General features: G+C 39.3%; 1 protein-coding gene across 1 annotated transcript; it reads left to right on the top strand.

Moving 5' to 3' along the window:
- FKBP14 (FK506 binding protein 14) lies at positions 2,327-14,319 on the top strand. The gene is made up of 4 exons (XM_005679258.3): positions 2,327-2,710; positions 5,725-5,876; positions 8,920-9,047; positions 12,009-14,319. The coding sequence occupies exons 1-4, from the start codon at positions 2,514-2,516 to the stop codon at positions 12,165-12,167; spliced, it is 636 nt and encodes a 211-aa protein (XP_005679315.1). The 5' UTR covers positions 2,327-2,513; the 3' UTR covers positions 12,168-14,319.

Genomic DNA, 18,330 nt, shown 5'->3' with positions numbered 1-18,330 from the left:
CCCAGTGCACCGCCTGCACGCCGGTTCCCAAAATCCACCCCGGAGTTTAGCTGAGATTCCGGCGTGGCTGACCTAGTGATAGAGGCCCGCAGGGAAAATGAGTCCTGGGAGGCCGGCTTGCGACTAGAGGGAGGGTGAGAAGGGAGTAGGGAGGCCTCTGGGACAAAGGGGAACACAGACTTGACTCTATGGTACCATAGATGGGTTCCACTTCCCGATGTTTGGGAGCCACCGTGGCCCCTTAGGGTGCCCGCTGGATTCTAGTCTTCAGAGTCTCTTATTTCAAGGCTAATTGATCCTACACACTTCCAAGCTATTGAGGGGGTATCCAACCATAGGGCGTCAGGAGATGATGGGAATTTCACTATAGGATACTGTGAGTGACCAGGGAGCATAAACAGATGTTTAAACTCTAAAACCCCCGCTGCACGAAGTGTGGTCCGTGTACAGCTGCACTGAAGGCACCTGGGAGCTTGTCTGAATTGTAGGATTTTGATGCAAGGCCCCAAACTCCTGAAGGAGATCTCCAGGGGGGATTCCCATGCATATTAAAGTGTGAGAAAGTTCTGTGCTAAGGATATTTGACTAGGCAAAATGTTAACTATAGATTCTGTGGTAAAAGCAGGTTACAAAACAGTGTACAGTAGGATCCTAATTATTTTAGGCATATGTCACAAAACCATGTGCCAAAATGTTTATGACTATTTCTGCATGGTGGCGTTACAGATTTTTTCTTTTTCTTTAGTGTAATCTAAAGAATTAAATAAAATCTTTTATTTGCAAAATCTGTTGCCAGAGTTCACAAATAAAAATAAAAATTAATTTGCTATTTATCTGAAATTCAAATTTAATTAGGCTCCTGTATTTTTTTAATTATTTACTTTTAATGGGAGGATAATTGCTTTATAATGCTGTTTTGGTTTCTGCCATACACCAACATGAGCCATAGGTATACACATATCCCCTCCCTCTTGAACCTCTCTCCCACCTCCCACCCCATCCCACAGATGGGTTGTCACAAAGCACTATGCTGTGACTCCTGTATTTTAACTGGAAACTCGAGTGTTTTCTAGTTTCTTCCATGTCAGCTTCAATGAACAAGTATTGCTTTTGAAATTATGCAAAAAATGTAAAAGAAAATCTTGAAACTTAGCCTGTATAATTCATAACTGTGATTTCTATTTCTGCTTTAAAACAGAGGTCTGTACATCCTTATCCTTGATAGAGGCTATTATTGACCCTCTACACTTTTGTTGTTCAGTGGCCAAGTTGTGTCTGACTCTTCGGGACTCCATGAACTGTAGCACACCAGGCTTCCCTGTCCCTCACCATCTCCCAGAGTTTGCCCGTTCATGTCCATTGAATCGATGATGCCATCCAACCATCTCATCTTTTGTTGCCCTCTTCTGCCTTCAATCTTTCCCAGCAGCAGGGTCTTTTCTCATTGTTGACCCTCTACACTAAGGTCATCTAAAATTATTAGTGACCATAATATTGTGTGGTGGTGTAGAATGAATCAGAAGATGGTTGGATGATGGAGCTCAACTGCTTTGGGGGCTGAATAAACTTAAGCAGGACACTTAACCTCTCCTAGCCAAAATATTAACTTATCTTTTAGAGGGATAGAAGAACTTGCCTTACCCACAGAGTCGTGAGGTTCACGAAGAACCAGAAAGCACTTTGAAACCTAAACCACTGTTACATGCCTGCGTGCTCAGCCGCCTGAGTCTCTGCGATTCCAGGAACTGTAGCCCACCAGGCTCCTCTGTTCATGGAATTTTCCAGGCAAGAATACTGGAGTGGGTTGCCATTTCCTACTCCTGGGGATCCTTCCCAACCAGGAATTGAACCCGAGTCTCCAGCGTCTCCTCCTCTGGCAGGCAGATTCTTTACCACTGCTCCACCTGGGAAGCCCCCTTACCATGCTTTTTGGTGTGCGGGGTTTTGGGGGGAAGGGGGCGGGCTCTCTCACCAACCGTAAGACGAAAGGAGTCTTTCCTGAGACCTGTGCCATTTCCCCTGGACCCAGGACTTCACACCCCTGCGGATTCTTTACACCTCTGAATCTGTCTGAGGTTTCCGGTTAGCTTTGCTCTCTACCCTTCGCTCCAGTTCCTAAATTGTGGAATTCTGCACTCCCCGGGCCTTCAGGACCACTTCGGGTGATTTGCTTCCGCGCTACCTCCCCTCAGCGGAACTGAAAATTGCAATACTGTGACATCATTGGCTTGAGAGGCTCCTGAGGGACAGAATCACAAGCCAATGGGAGGCCGTCTTTCCAGGAGCCCCCGTTGTAAGAGCCAGTCAGGGCAGGGTTTGGGCTTAACTCTTTAGAGGTGAGTCCACAGAGCGTGGGAAAGTTGTCCGTGGTGAATGTGCCACGTCTGCTAGTAAGCGGGGAGTCATGACTTGCCAGAGGCTGTTGTCTTTAAGTCTTCAGCTACTTTCTTAACTCTATGAGGTCGCGGGCCCTTTCTGTGTTTTTGTAGCAACTTCTTTCCTGCCCTGGCAACATGAGGCTTTTCTTGTGGAATGCAGTCCTGACACTGTTAGTAACTTGTTTGAGTGGGGCTCTCATCCCAGAACCAGAAGTGAAGATTGAAGTTCTCCAGAAGCCGTTCATCTGCCATCGCAAGACCAAAGGAGGGGATTTGATGTTGGTCCACTATGAAGGCTACTTAGAAAAGGACGGCTCCTTATTTCACTCCACGTAAGTAATTATACCTTCCGGGTAAAACAGTAAAAGAACCCAACCCACATATGCCAGCTCTTGGGCAGGGATAGTGGCGCGTACCAACTTTATCTCTTTAAAAAAACTGAAATATCTAATTTCTTTCTATGGGGAAAGGAAGTTGTTGAAAGCCAATCTTATATAACAAGGCCTTTGAAGCTCTTATTGGAAATATGTGCTCAGGATAAAGCAGTAATTTTTTAAATTATAAAAATTAGAACTAGAATTTCTGAAATACTGTAGAAATATCTAGGTGTATAATTAGGCAATAAGTAGAAAAGACTTAAAGGAATTCTCATTTCTCAAACTTTGATCCCGAGGGAAAATAACTTTGGTGTAGGTGAAATTTACTTTAACTTTTCATAGCAACTTCATGAGCAGAATATACTATCATTTATTTGCTTGTTATAGGATATGTTAACGTTAGTTCATTGACTTATTTAAATTCTGTTCTGATAGATGACACTTTGGTCAAGGAACAGGACCGTGATTCATTTCATTATTTCTTTCTGGAAATCAAAGACTTCATTGACGGGAGTGGGTGTGGTTATGGAAGATTAATCCAATACCTACAGTGAAGGATTTTCAGGTGGTTACACTATCATTATTTCTGTTTCATAAAGAAAGAAATTGCAAAATGGAAATCTTTTACAAGTATAGTGATTTCCAGTTAGGCATTGAATCTCTGATTCCATTCCAAACGTATTTACTGAACATTTCTTTATGTTAGCCCTTTTGTTTGATAGTAGAGAAAATTTAAATATCTGACTTCTTTCCAGCCTCATCCATTCATTCATCTATCCATCAATCAAATCCTTACTGAGCGACCACAAGTCAGGCCCTAGGGTACAAAGATGACTAAGAGTGGCTTCTTCTCTAGCAGGACACTGTCTACAGGGGGGAAGGAAGACAAATAACTCTGATGTAAAGGACAGAATGTTCGAAGTGCTCACAAAGCATAATGGACTCTAGAATTAATCGTGCTCTAAAGGTGGGGAAAGAGAGCGACTTCCCAGAGATCATAATTGAGATGGATCTTGAAAGATGGATGGAGGTTTTTTGGTGGAGAATGAGGAAGGGAGGGCATCCAGGTAGAGAGAATGATATGAACTAAAGCAGCAAAGATTCATGGCCCTTCCTAGACCTTGTTTTCTGATAAACTGCCTTTGCTGGGCATTCCGATCTGGTCTGCCATGACGTTCTGAAGTCAGTGGCACTCTTCTCTGAACTGTGTTAGCCCTTGAAAAAAGTTCCAAGATGGTGGCTTGCCACTGAATTCTCAATAGCCCTATCTTTTTTTATCAATGAGGCCAGTGCCACGTTGGACATTAAACAATATTATGATTTGCATTTGAAACTTTCAATTACATTTTTATTTTACTCTGATCTGTTTTAGATCCAGCCTTTCAAGTCTCAGAACCAAAAGCCTGTGTGGACTTCAGTGTAAACGACATTATTTAACACTTTGCTACTGAAGTTCTAGTTCCTGATCAGGAGAATATTGTCATGCAGCCTCCAAGTAAATGGCCAAAACCTGCTAACTCTGAGTATTATAATGAAAGTACCACCAGATGATCAGTTTATAAAGCACATTCATTATTTCAAGAACCGTAACCTATGTGGTAAATGGCCTAAATCCTTTAGCATGACAGTAAACATGCAAAAACTATAACGGTACTGGGTACTGGATTCTTTCTTCTTTCTTTCTTCTGTTTTAGCTTTCCTCTATGTTCTACAGTTGCCATTTTGCTACTTTGATCATGGGCCAAATTCAGGAAAAGAAGTGAGGGCCTTTACCTACGTTTAGTAACCATGGTACTTGGGAAGCTTAGTAGAACGACTTCCGGTTCTCACCTACAAGAGAATAGGACAGTTCCCTTATTGCACTGAGGTGATGTTAGTCTCTCAGTCATGTCCAGCTCTTTGGGGTCCCATGGATTATAGCCTGCCAGGCTTCTCTGTCCATAGAATTCTCTAGGCAAGAATACTGGAGTGGGTTGCCTTTCCCTTCTCCAGGGGATCTTCCTGACCCAGGGGTCGAACCTGGGTCTCCCACATTGCAGGCAGATTCTTTACCATCTGAGCCACCAGAGAAGCCCCCTTATTGCACTAAGAGTGAGTTAACTGGGTTAGACACTACTCAGCCCACAAGCTCCTCTGGTAGTCCATCAGGTTGGCTTTCTTAGGCTGGCCTCTCATGAGCCAGGATATCTTAACCATTCACTTCTTCTCCAGTCCTTGAGGGGCCACTCTTCCAGACTGCCTTGCATAGCCCCACAATAAACACCTAGGGAGAGAATTAGGCCAGGGTCTGAGTGGGGATTCAGGGCTGAAGAGCAGCCTCTTGCACCTGTCAGAACCATCAGCAGGCTGTATATCAGGAAAGGTTGTAGAGAGGATTTAAGATGCTGTGCTCTCGACTCTCTATTGTCCATGGGAGTATTCTTAGCCTCTCATCCTCCTTCCCAAACTCATCCACATTCCATTATTTTATCCGTCTTCTGCACCCTAGTGGTCTCCCAGGGAAAGCATCACTGTGTGATTAGGACTTTGAACTTTGGAATTCAAAGTTTGTACTTTGAACTTTGGAGTTAAGTCAGATACTGGCACACTTTACCTCAGTTTCCTCCACTGTACAATGGCATAATAATGGTACTTATCTCATATGATCACTGTTAGACTTAAAAGAAGCAAAGCATTTAGATAATACTTAGTATACAACAAGGCTTCCCAGGTGGCACAGTGGTAAAAGAATTTGCCTGCCATTGCGGGAGATGCAGGCACAGGTTCCATCCTTGGATTGGAAAGATCCCCTGGAGAAGGAAGTGGCAACCCACTCCAGTATTCTTGCCTAGAGAGTCCTGTGGACAGAGGAGCTGGTGGGCAATAGTCCATGAGATCGCAAAAAGTCAGACACAACTTAGCGACTGAGCATGAGCAGGAGCAATGATAAGGTTACTAAAGAGTCCAAATGTGTTTTCTTTCTGTTGTAGTCACAAACATAACAATGGTCAGCCTATTTGGTTCACCCTGGGCATCCTGGAGGCTCTCAAAGGTTGGGACCAGGGCTTGAAGGGAATGTGTGTAGGAGAGAAGAGAAAGCTCACCATTCCTCCTGCCTTGGGCTATGGAAAAGAAGGAAAAGGTAATCACAATTCTACGTTTGTACTACAGCATTATAATTCTTCCCTGGGTTAGGCATAGAAGGTAGTATCTACTGTGTATTTTTTTTCAAGAAGTAAATATAGGACTTGTATATCTTAGGAAAATATAATTATGTCTTGATTATCATTTGAAGTGGCCAATTAATCATAATATATAAATGGTCAACTGAACTATCAATGAAAAAATGTTCTGTAATCTCAACTTTGTTTACTGTTGCTCACCAACACGGTGGGTGTTTTAAATGGTAGTATTATATACATAACATACGGTTTACCGTTTTGAAGTATATAGTTTAGTGGAATTAAGTACATTCACATTGCTGTGCCAGTGTCACCGTTGTCTCTCGGACTTTTTAATCCTCCCCAATTGAAACTTACTGATTTGTTTTAATAATGCAAAAAGAAAGACCACTGCGTATAAGTGTTTTGATGAGTTGAACATTTGGAATATAGATTATTAAGGCATTAAATGCAATTTTAGATGTGAGCTGTGTATGAGTCACAACTGACATCTCCCATGAGTCACAGAGCTTTCATTGGAGGTTCTTTTCATGTGTGTTTTAAAATTGTTTGATAATTTATTTAAGTAAATAATGGAATGACATGAAATGAGTTTAATAAAGCAGAAGCAACTGGGCTAGTTGGTCCAGGGAGCCTTGGTGCTAGTATTCTGGGGCAGCCAATAAAACCTGTTGTTTAGATGGGAGACCATGCAGTTTTCCAAAGGGCTACTTATAAGACGCCTAAAGATGTGTATATGCGTGCATCCTATAGCTCCTTCATTAGAGTCTAACCTAAGGGAATAATCTGGTGTTGGGGAAAGATTTATAAACAGAATGTCCATCACTATGTTGTTTTTAATAGCTAAAATACTGAAGTCAACTTCAGTGTATAATAACAGAGGTATAGCTAAATAAATATGACCCAGTTATTTTAAAATGGCATTTCGGGGCTTCCCTGATAGTCCAATGGCTAAGACTCCAACACTCTCAGTGTGGCGAGCCCAGGTTTGATCCCTGGTCAGGGAACTAGATTCCACACACTGCAACTAAAAATCCTGTATGCCACAAAAAAGATCAAACATCCTGTGTGCTGCAGCTAAGACCTGGTGCAGCCAAATAAAACTAAATAAATATTTAAAATAAAATAGTATTTTTAACATTAAAAAAATTATATCTAAAATATGTATGCTATAATGTTATACATAAAATTAGAAAACAAAGATATATGTAGTATGATAGTAAGTATTAGGAAAAAATATATACACATACAAAGTGAATCACAAAGAAATAGAATGTTGATAATGGACAGTGGTTCTGGGAGTTATTTTTATTTTTGGTTCTGTCTCTTCCATATTCTGTACATAATGAAGAAAAAAAGTTTAAGAAGTCATTAGCACTAGACATAAAACCACTCTGATGTAGTAAAAATACAGATTTCATAGCCTCCAAGCTTAACCATTTACGAGGCGGGGACTATGGTTTCCTAGCCCAGTTTCCTAAGAAGAACATAGGTGCCATATATGAAGTATTACATATTCTAAAATGGACCTTGCTATTCAAATCTTCTGCATTGAACAGGATTTGTTATAAAATTCAATTCTTGTTTTAATAGTCATCCTTTTGGAGAATAAAATGAAGTATCTTGAAAATGTTTCTCTGATGTTCAACAAAGTTTTAACGTTTCTCCTTTTAATATTTATGTAAATCTTCTGCAAAGAACAGGATTTACTAACAAAATTCAATTCTTATTTTTAATAATGATCCTTTTAGAGGATAAAGTCAAGTATCTGATGTTTAACCTATTCTTTCACTTTTCTGTATCTTTATTGTTTCACCTTTAATATTTATATAATATTAAATGGTATTACTCCATTTCTGTCTATATAAGTGATATTAGTATATTAATATAAATACTAAATGGTATTAGTCCATGTCTCTTTCTCCATACTCCATTTAACTTGACTTTACTTTGTAACAAGTTAGAGATCTGAATTTGAGTCATTTCCTTCAAACAGAATCCCATGAAACTAATCCTGCTAACATGTACTTAAACACGAATTTTGTAGTTTTTTAGTACCATGTTTGCATGCCTCCCTTTGGAAAGATACCAGTTTTCTCCATGACCTCTAGTGCATGCCCTTCTCTGCCTAGATCTGGAATGGTAAGCTTCAGCACATAGTGTAAGTTTTGTTCTTTGGGTGCTTACAAATGCTCTTTCATGGGAATATGTGGGGTGAGGGAGTGGGGCACTAAGAAATATTTGTAATCTTTACCTAGACCTGTATGTTAATTATACGTATAAGAAAACAAACTGGGGGAAAAAAATAATGTCAGTTTCCCAGAAGTTTTTGGTTTTGTTTAGGTTTTTTTTTAAGGTCCCTGGAACTCTAACAAAGCTCTTTTCACTTTAAAAGAGTTTTTCCTCCCTTCTCAGCAATTTGTTTTAATGTCTCCCCCTCCCATGGAATTTCCTTAACATGTGTTGAATTTGCTTCCAGAGGAGAAAACTGAGACTTAGAGAAAGGCAGATGTGTTTTGCCCCCGGGTGAGCTCACCTTGTTATATACTGCCTCCCAGTGGTGGAAATGTCCATGCTCGATGTGTTTCTAGGCCAGGAGTTTCTGACCCAAAAGTTAGTAAATCACTTCTACTATGATTAACTCTGAATGAAAGCCCATTAAGTCATTCTTGACATATAATATGTAATCTCTTCATTATATTTGAAATTTAATGCTCAGACCATGAGGCATCTGTGTGTGTGTGTGTGTGTGTGTGTGTGTGTGTACAAAACAATCTTTAATTGCAAAGTCAAAACACTTGCTTTTGGATCTAATAATTTGTTCTATCTTTACTCTATTTGTTTGAATAAACTACAAGTAATTTCTCTATATGCGATAGTCTGAGAAATGGTCTTCATTTAATTCAGTTAAAATAGTATTTTGTTAATTACTGCAAGTTTTCTATCATCTGAACTTTGTGATCTTTTTAATAAAACTTAACCCCCACCCTCTCTACGTGTCAGGTAAAATTCCCCCAGAGAGTACACTGATATTCAACATTGATCTCCTGGAGATTCGAAATGGACCAAGATCCCATGAGTCGTTCCAAGAAATGGATCTTAATGATGACTGGAAACTCTCTAAAAATGAGGTGACCTTCCCTTTCTCTCTCTCTCTTTCCTTTTTCCTCCCTTCTTCCCTTCCTTTTTCCTTCCTTCCTTTTAACTCACTTTTTAAGAAATATATTTTTAAATAAAATTTATTTTTAGTGTGTAAAATGTTACTTATAAGTTTTCTTAAATACTGATGCTTTGAAAATTGCCTTTTTTTCATAAGAAATCATTGTATTGGAGAAAAGTATATTGAGACTTCCCATTCTTTTGCTTTTTTTCTCCTTAATGTAATAGGATTTGCTGTATCTTGCTCTTGACTTTTTCTTTTTTAACCTTTTTTTTTTTTTGTATTGTGGTGTAGCCGATTAACAATCAGATAAATAGCAAAGGGACTCAGCCATAAATATACATGTATCCATTCTCCTCCAAACTCCCCTCCCGTCCAGGCTGCCACATAACATTGAGCAGAGTTCCATGTGCTATATCATAGGTCCTTGTTGATTGTCCATTGTAGATATAGCAGTTTGTAGCATATCCTCCCAAACTCCCTAACTATCCCTTCCCCTCTTCCTTCCCCCTTGCCCAGAGTTTTTGAAGATCTGTTTTACCGAGATAAATTCCTGTTTTGCAGTTACTGTGTAAGAAACATAGATGTCCTGCATAATATCACTGGTTGTTAAATGAAGTTGTATAGTGATTGCCTAGCAGTTAGCAGCAGCAAGCAGATCACATGCTCAGTTTTGCTCAGGATAGGAGACCCTAGTCTGGATTTTTCACAGAAGCAGACAGACCTTTCCCAGCTGCCTCAAGGTCCTGGTGTTGAGTAAGGGGAAAGGAAGAAGACTTCTCTCTATAATTTATTTAGGCTTTTGCAGCCATTGCTACACATACGTGTCTTAGTCTGGCTTCTGTGGGGAAAGAAATGGAGAAAGATCTGTATCCTTAAATTTTTTGTCTACTCATGTTCTCCATTATGGGCTTCCCTGACAGCTCATTGGTAAAGAATCCACCTGCAATGCAGGAGACCCTGGTTCAATTCCTGGGTCGGGAAGATCCTCTGGAGAAGGGATAGGCTACCCACTCCAGTATTCTTGGGCTTCCCTTCTGGCTCAGCTGGTAAAGAATCTGCCTTCAATGCGGGAGACCTGGGTTCGATCCTTGGGTTGGAAAGATCCCCTGGAGAAGGGAAAGACTACCCACTCCAGTATTCTGGCCTGGAGAATTCCATGGACTGTGTGTATAGTATAGTTCATGGGGTCTCAAAGGATCGGACATGACTGAGTCATTCCGCCCGTTCTCCATTATGGCTTGGCTGGTCAGAAATCAAGTCCCTTTTTGTCATTTCGTCCACTTCTTTCCAATGACCAGGAAATGATTGAGTCTTGAATAGGATATGTTGTTATAAACCACAGGATCATGATCCACAGTTACTAAATTTATAACACCTCAGAGTGTTTATCAGTCACGAACTTGTTTCTATCCAAGATAAATTTGAATTCCCTTTCATTTAAAAAATCCTGAATAAACAACACATTCACATGGTTCAAAGAAATCAATTCAATATAAAAAGATTTTTTTAAGAAGTCATTCTCCCACCTATATCCTCTTCTACCATGTGACCTTCCCCTTCCTATCCAGTTTTATTAGTTTGACTCATTGGAAAAGACCCTGATGCTAGGAGGGATTGGGGGCAGGAGGAGAAGGGGACGACAGAGGATGAGATGGCTGGATGGCATCACCGACTCTATGGACTTGAGTTTGAGTACACTCCGGGAGTTGATGATGAACAGGGAGGCCTGGCGTGCTGCAATTCATAGGTCGCCAAGAGTCGGACACGACTGAGCGACTGAACCAAACTGAATGTATTCTTCTAGGTATTTCTCTATCCAAATACTAGCAAACATGAATATACAGTTTTATTTCCCCCTTGCTTACACAAAAAGCAGCATACTATGCATACTGTTTGGCATCTCACTTTATTCACACAATATACCCTGGAGACGTGTTCTACATTAGCCCATCTATTATCACTGCCTCTCCTGCTTTTTTCAACTACATTACATCCCCTTATTCTTAAAAATAAATGTGCACATTATGTTTGCATATTGGTGGTAGGGGGAGGAGAGAAGGCTTGAAATTGCTTATCTAACAGAGGAATAATAGGGATGTGATTAAAAATTAAAATACAATTGAACTGCATTATGGTGAATCCAGTAGGTAATTGGGGGTAATATTTTGTTTATATATTCAAATATCTGTGTAAAAATGGAAATTTTTAGTCTAAATACTCATCAGTCTGGATTTCGCTTTAATCTCTGACATCAAAAGGTCAAGTGGCATGATCACACCGAGGTCCAGAGCAGCTACTGTTTCTAGTCACCTACTTAAATTGTAAACAGGCCATCACTTAGTCTGATTTTAAGAGAAATACCTGGAATTCTGATCCTTGTTAGAAAACAAGATCTGGGTAATTCAGTGGATTGAGGGATAGCGGTCTTTCAAATCCTTGACTTTATGTGGACTGGGATTAGTATGCTGTATTGTGCGTTTTTCTCATGCTATAATCCTTCTGTTTGCCTCTGTGCAGTAGTCAGTGTCTCTGCCATAGCACTATTTGTTGTGGTTTACTTGTGTCCAGCTCTTTTGAGACCCCATGGACTGTAGTCTGCCAGCCTCCTTGTCCATGGGATTTCCCAGACAAGAATCCTGAAGTGGGTTGCCATTTCCCTCTCCAGGCGATCTTCCCGATCCAGGGAGAGAACGTGAGTCTCCTGCATTGCAGGCGGATTCTTTACCACTGAGCCACCTGGGAAGCCCATGGCACCATAGAAACAGCTTTTAAGGGGAAAAGTTCTTTATAACTCTTTTACTATCATATGTAGTTGTTTAGTAGTTGTTATAGATAATTAAATGCATTACCCATCTAGTCTATAATATTGATTGGGTCAATGTGGGTGTCTTATGAATCTGAATTATTAATGTGACCCATTATTTTGTAGGTTAAAGTGTATTTAAAGAAGGAGTTTGAAAAGCATGGTGCAGTGGTGAATGAAAGTCATCATGATGTTTTGGTAGAGGATATTTTTGATAAAGAAGATGAAGACAAAGATGGATTTATATCTGCCAGAGAATTTACATATAAACACGATGAATTATAGACACACGTCTCCCATTTTACATGGCATCCATCCTTAAAAGCAAGGGTAATCATCCTGAAAGAAAGTCTTATTTGTTAACTGTGTTCTGTTCATGCTTTGTTTTTTTATTTTTATATATTTTTCTGAATATTATTTGCAGAACCCCTTAGGGCTTCTAAGTACATTTATTTCTGGTAAGTTATTGGGGAGAAAAAGTTGATCTGTTTTTGAAGAGAAGACTTCTGGATCATTTTTCACTTTCACATGTGAAGCCGTATGTTTTACTTGCATACATGTAATTTTAAAATATTGCAACCAGGAGCATGCCCAACATAAGAACAGGTTACAGCACAGGTCAGCACCCTCTATTTCTTTTTCCCTCATCTCCAAGTTAGATGCTGATATTTGAAAAGCCTTTAGCAATAACCGAAGGCTTATTATTTTCATGTTGTAATGAAACAGTGTGCCTGTTACGGCTTTTGAGTCTCTGCTTGAGGAAAACAGGAAAATGGTTGTTGAGCTCTACTTTTAAGTTACTGCTTTACTGAAGAGATGTGCAATGCTGAAGTGAGTAACAAAATTCATAATTTATAAATGTTTACGTTGAAATATTCTGCCTGGGATTTAAGCTACATAACTAGCAATGAATGACCTACCATGATTAACAGAACAAATTATTTATGTGTTTATTTCTTCATAATAAAATGTGTCAAAATATTGAAAAGGAGGTGAAGAGTTGGATTGAGTCACTGTTTACTTTTTAAGGCTAGCAGATTGCCCTTCCTCATTCTTTAATTGATAAATGTCTATAACTAATGTGTTATACTATAGTAACATTGTCTTATAAGAGAAATTAATGATACAATTTTTAAAAATCCCATTTCTGCCTCATCAGAAAAAAAATGAGGCAGACCCACAGCAGATACTATTTTTTTTTAATTTTTATTGAAGTATAGTTACTTTACAGTGTTATGTTAGTTCACAGCAGCTACCTTTGAACAGAGGTCTATCCTGAGTCAAAAGTTGATGATTTTATAATTTTATCTTAAATCGGAATTCTTTCTTAATACTTTTTAAAAATACCCAAACCTCATTTGCTAAGATGAGTAAGTTTACAAAGTGATCTCAAGTGCATCAATGTCTGATTCTCACTAAGCCTATGAAAAAAAGAGATCTTACTGTACCTACTTTTTAAATGAGGAAGTTGTCATTCACAGAGATTGATTGTTGTGCCCAAGGTCAATCAATAACTAACTTGCAGACCCAGATTTTAGTCCCCAAGTTAAGTATCTTTCTACTGCCCTCTAGTATTGAAAAGGATTCTCTCTTCAGTTTGTTCTCCTAGTAGTCAACTCTGGTTTTTGTCCTTGGATTCTTATCCTTTGAAGATAGTTAACTGGCTGTATGTGGCGCTTTTGAAGTCCCATGATCCAGAAATGATTCTGGCCTCACTGAATAATCTTAGGGTGAGCACTGAATTGCCTCAAAAACCCTAGGGGCGAGAGAGTCCAGGCATGTGTCTTAGTCCTTTCATTCCTTTACCTCTGGGTGGTTTGTACGTTATTTTAATACTTATGAACAATTACTCCATCATATATGGACTACTTTCACCAATTATATATTGACATTTTCATCACCAAAACAGGAAGTTCTTGGGAAGAACATAAATAACACCTTTCTCTGATGAAATCACCTATATTTAGAAAACTCTTAAGTTGTCACTGCTGTTTTCGTCAACTTGAAGGACTTACAAACCACAATACAAAAAGCTTTGTACTGTATTATTGAGGGAAAGAAAGTAGCTTGTCATCCCGTGCTATATTGTATAAATATTACTGATGATGCTATCTATGGTGGAGGAGGAAAGGAAAAAGAATTTTGGTTATTCAGGGAGCATATTATTTATCTTGTATGAATTTGGATCAATTCCCACCTAAATATTTAGATACAAGTATGAAATGACAGCATGTAAATAGGTTATGGTTGTTTTTACATTATCTGCCTGTTTAGTGTAGCAGCATCTTGGCATGTTTTCATTCGTAAGAATAATCAGACATGAACTGTGACTCTACTTGTATATAATTTGCCTCAGTAATACTGCTGAGATGTGTTATATTTAAATTTCTACAACTCTGTTGTGGTATTCTTTTCAAAATAAAGTTTATTTGGGAAATAATTGGTTTTGTGAAAAATTCTTCAAGCCCCAGGTGACTCAGCAGCTTTATTGATTTTCTGTTATTCTAGGTCTTACACTGAAACTAAGTGAAGAAAATGAACAGGTAAAGTAAGGAGAGGGGTGTGATGACATTTTGAATGTGTCTTTGGTTATCCACTCTGTTTAGATACATTTGTAAAGAAAGCTGTGTTGTGGTTTCAATTGTTTTGAAATTAGCATCAAACTATTGAGGGCAAGAAAATTAGAGATACCAAGAGAACATTTCATGCAAAGATGGGCTCAATAAAGGACAGAAATGGTATGGACCTAACAGAAACAGAAGATATTAAGAAGGGATGGCAAGAATACACAGAACTGTACAAAAAGGATCTTCATGACCTGGATAATCACGATGGTGTGATCACTCATCTAGAGCCAGACATCCTGGAATGTGAAGTCAAGTGGGCCTTAGAAAGCATCACTACGAACAAAGCTAGTGGAGGTGATGGAATTCCAGTGGAGCTATTTCAAATCCTGAAAGATGATGCTGTGAAAGTGCTGCACTCAATATGCCAGCAAATTTGGAAAACTCAGCAGTGGCCACAGGACTGGAAAAGGTCAGTTTTCATTCCAATCCCAAAGAAAGGCAATCCCAAAGAATGCTCAAACTACCGCACAATTGCACTCATCTCACACGCCAGTAAAGTAATGCTCAAAATTCTCCAAGCCAGGCTTCAGCAATACGTGAACTGTGAACTCCCTAATGTTCAAGCTGGTTTTAGAAAAGGCAGAAGAACCAGAGATCAAATTGCCAACATCCGCTGGATCATGGAAAAAGCAAGAGAGTTCCAGATAAACATCTATTTCTGCTTTAATGACTACGCCAAAGCCTTTGACTATGTGGATCACAATACACTGTGGAAAATTCTGAAAGAGATGGGAATACCAGACCACCTGACCTGCCTTTTGAGAAACCTATATGCAGGTCAGGAAGCAACAGTTAGAACTGGACATGGAACAACAGACTGGTTCCAAATAGGAAAAGGAGTACATCGAGGCTGTATATTGTCACCCTGCTTATTTAACTTATATGCAGAGTACATCATGAGAAACGCTGGGCTGGAAGAAGCACAAGCTGGAATCAAGATTGCTGGGAGAAATATCAACAACCTCAGATATGCAGATGACACCACCCTTATGGCAGAAAGTGAAGAGGAACTAAAAAGCCTGTTGATGAAAGAGGAGAGTGAAAAAATTGGCTTAAAGCTCAACATTCAGAAAACGAAGATCATGGCATCTGGTCCCATCACTTCATGGAAAATAGATGGGGAAACAGTGGAAACAGTGTCAGACTTTATTTTTTGGGGCTCCAAAATCACTGCAGATGGTGACTGCAGCCATGAAATTAAAAGATGCTTACTCCTTGGAATGAAAGTTATGACCAACCTAGATAGCATATTCAAAAACAGAGACATTACTTTGCCAACAAAGGTCCGTCTAGTCAAGGCTATGGTTTTTCCTGTGGTCATGTATGGATGTGAGAGTTGGACTATAAAGAAAATGCTGAGCACCGAAGAATTGATGCTTTTGAACTGTGGTGTTGGAGAAGAGTCTTGAGAGTCCCTTGGACTGCAAGGAGATCCAACCAGTCCATTCTAAAGGAGATCAGTCCTGGGTGTTCTTTGGAAGGAATGATACTGAAGCTGAAACTCCAATACTTTGGCCACCTCATGCAAAGAGTTGACTCATTGGAAAAGACTCTTATGCTGGGAGGGATTGAGGGCAGGGGGAGAAGGGGACGACAGAGGATGAGATGGCTGGATGGCATCACCGACTCGATGGACATGAGTTTGAGTAAACTCTGGGAGTTGGTGATGGACAGGGAGGCCTGGCGTGCTGCGATTTATGGGGTCTCAAAGAGTCGGACACAACTGAGTAACTAAACTGAACTGATTGAGGGCAATAGTTAATGGTGAATTTTTGGGCACTGGTATGTGGTGTTTTGTTTGGCTGTAGTTGTCATTAATGTTTTGGTTTAGAAATTTATTGTGTGTTACGGGTAGGCATTATGATGATTAATGCCTTCTAAGGGACTTGCCTGGAGGTCCTGAAGCTAAGACTCCGCGCTCCCAATGCAGAGGACCTGGGTTTGACCTCTGAAAAGGAAACTAGATCCATATACTGCAACTCTTAAGAGTTCACATGCTGCAGCTAGGACCTGGCACAGCCAAATCAATCAGTAAAACAATAATGCCTAGTGAGTAAATTAGTGCTATAAAATTCCTTATGTAATTAAATGAAATTCTGAGTTGCTATAAAGATAACAAGAAAAGATGATTCTGATTCAGATGGGTCATTAGCCATTTGAATCTTTCCTTGTAGAAATGAATTTGTACTTTCCCTATTATTTGTGATATAAGATATTGTTTACATCTATAATGCTATTTAGATATCAGCATGCTATCTGTCCACTGAATTGAGGACATGGGTGAGTTCTCAGTGTTGTTTGGAAACTACAAGAGGAGAAAAAGAAACTTGGTGAAATGTTATGGGCAAAAGTAATGCCTTTCACCTTGCATAAAAAAGCAAGTTGTTTGGATAGACCTAGAGATTATCATGCTGCTAAGTCACTTCAGTCGTGTCCCACTCTGTGCGACCCCATAGACGGCAGCCCACCAGGCTTCCCCATCCTACTGAGTGAAATAAGCCAGACAGAGAAAGACAAATAGTATGTCATATTGTTTATATGTGGAATCTCAAAAATAATATAAATGAATCTGCATACAAAACAGACTCACAGACATAGAAAACAAACTTGTGTTTACCAAAAGAGAAAGGCAGGGAGGGATAAATTAAGACCAAGGAATTAACAGATACATACCACTGTATATAAAATAGATAAATAAAGATTTACTGAATACCAGAGGGAATTATATTCATTATATTTGTAATCTGTAATGAAGAATAAAAAATATATATGTATAACTAAATCATTTTGCTGTATACCTGAAACTAACACAATATTATAAATCTACATTTCAATTAAAGCAAATTGTCATTACAGTAATAACTCTGGGAAGAAAATAACAAAGGACTTATTTTCCAGAGACACAAAGCACCCGGACATGAGTTTTGTTTTAATTTTTTTCTTACCCACTTTAGTTTGAATTGAAATCTGAAATGTCAAACATGAATATAAATTAATATGCCCATTTGAAAACATTATAATTATATTACTTCTATCTCTTAATATCTGTAGCATTCTAATTAGAAGGATTTGCATATTCCCTTTTAGTACAAAGAAATCCATAATTGTTACATATGGATTTGGAGCCGTTGTGAAAGTTGCTCAGTCATGTCTAACCCTTTGTGACCCCATGGACTATACAGTCCGTGGAATTCTCCAGGCCAGAATACTGGAGTGGGTAGCCTTTCCCTTCTCCAGGGGATCTTCCCAACCCAGGGATCAAACCCAGGTCTCCCACATTGCAGGAGGATTCTTTACCAGCTGAGCCATGAGGGAAACCCAAAAATACTGGAGTGCATAGCCCATCCCTTCTCCAGTAGATCTTCTCAACCCAGGAATCAAACCAGGGTCTCCTGCATTGAAGTCAAGATTCTTTACCAACTGAACTACCAGGGATTTGAAGGTAAATTCTTTTCTCGCTTTAAAACACTATTTTGCCTCTGCTTTTAACTTGACCTATGCAACTTCCTGCTCCTTGCTCCAGACTAGTAACAGAAAGAGACCTTGGCAAACGCTGGTTTCATAGCTCAGTCTTCAAACATAATGAGAGGCATGCTTCGGTTTCTAAAAGCTATAGAAATGTAGCAATGATTCAAATTTCATGTACACTACAATCATGTGGGATTTGTGTTTAGAGTGCAGATTCCTAACTCCTTCCCTAGAGATTCTGATTAATAGGCCACGAATCTGCATTTTAGCCCACTTGCTAGATGATACTGATGCAGGTGGTATAAGAACCTTAATTTGAAAGACAGTTAATTTCATTCATTCTCTGCCCTTGA

Source organism: Capra hircus, chromosome 4 (genome assembly GCF_001704415.2).
Source record: "Capra hircus breed San Clemente chromosome 4, ASM170441v1, whole genome shotgun sequence".
NCBI lineage: Eukaryota > Metazoa > Chordata > Mammalia > Artiodactyla > Bovidae > Capra > Capra hircus.
Note: the sequence above shows the minus strand (reverse complement) of the source record. Positions and strands in the feature narration are given on the sequence as shown.

Bases quoted from the DNA above. Each gene is read 5' to 3' on its own strand.
- FKBP14 (XM_005679258.3), top strand. From the start codon at position 2,514: ATGAGGCTTTTCTTGTGGAATGCAGTCCTGACACTGTTAGTAACTTGT. The intron at 5,877-8,919 runs GTAATCACAATT...TCTACGTGTCAG, and splicing joins CTATGGAAAAGAAGGAAAAG to GTAAAATTCCCCCAGAGAGT. The intron at 9,048-12,008 runs GTGACCTTCCCT...ATTATTTTGTAG, and splicing joins GGAAACTCTCTAAAAATGAG to GTTAAAGTGTATTTAAAGAA.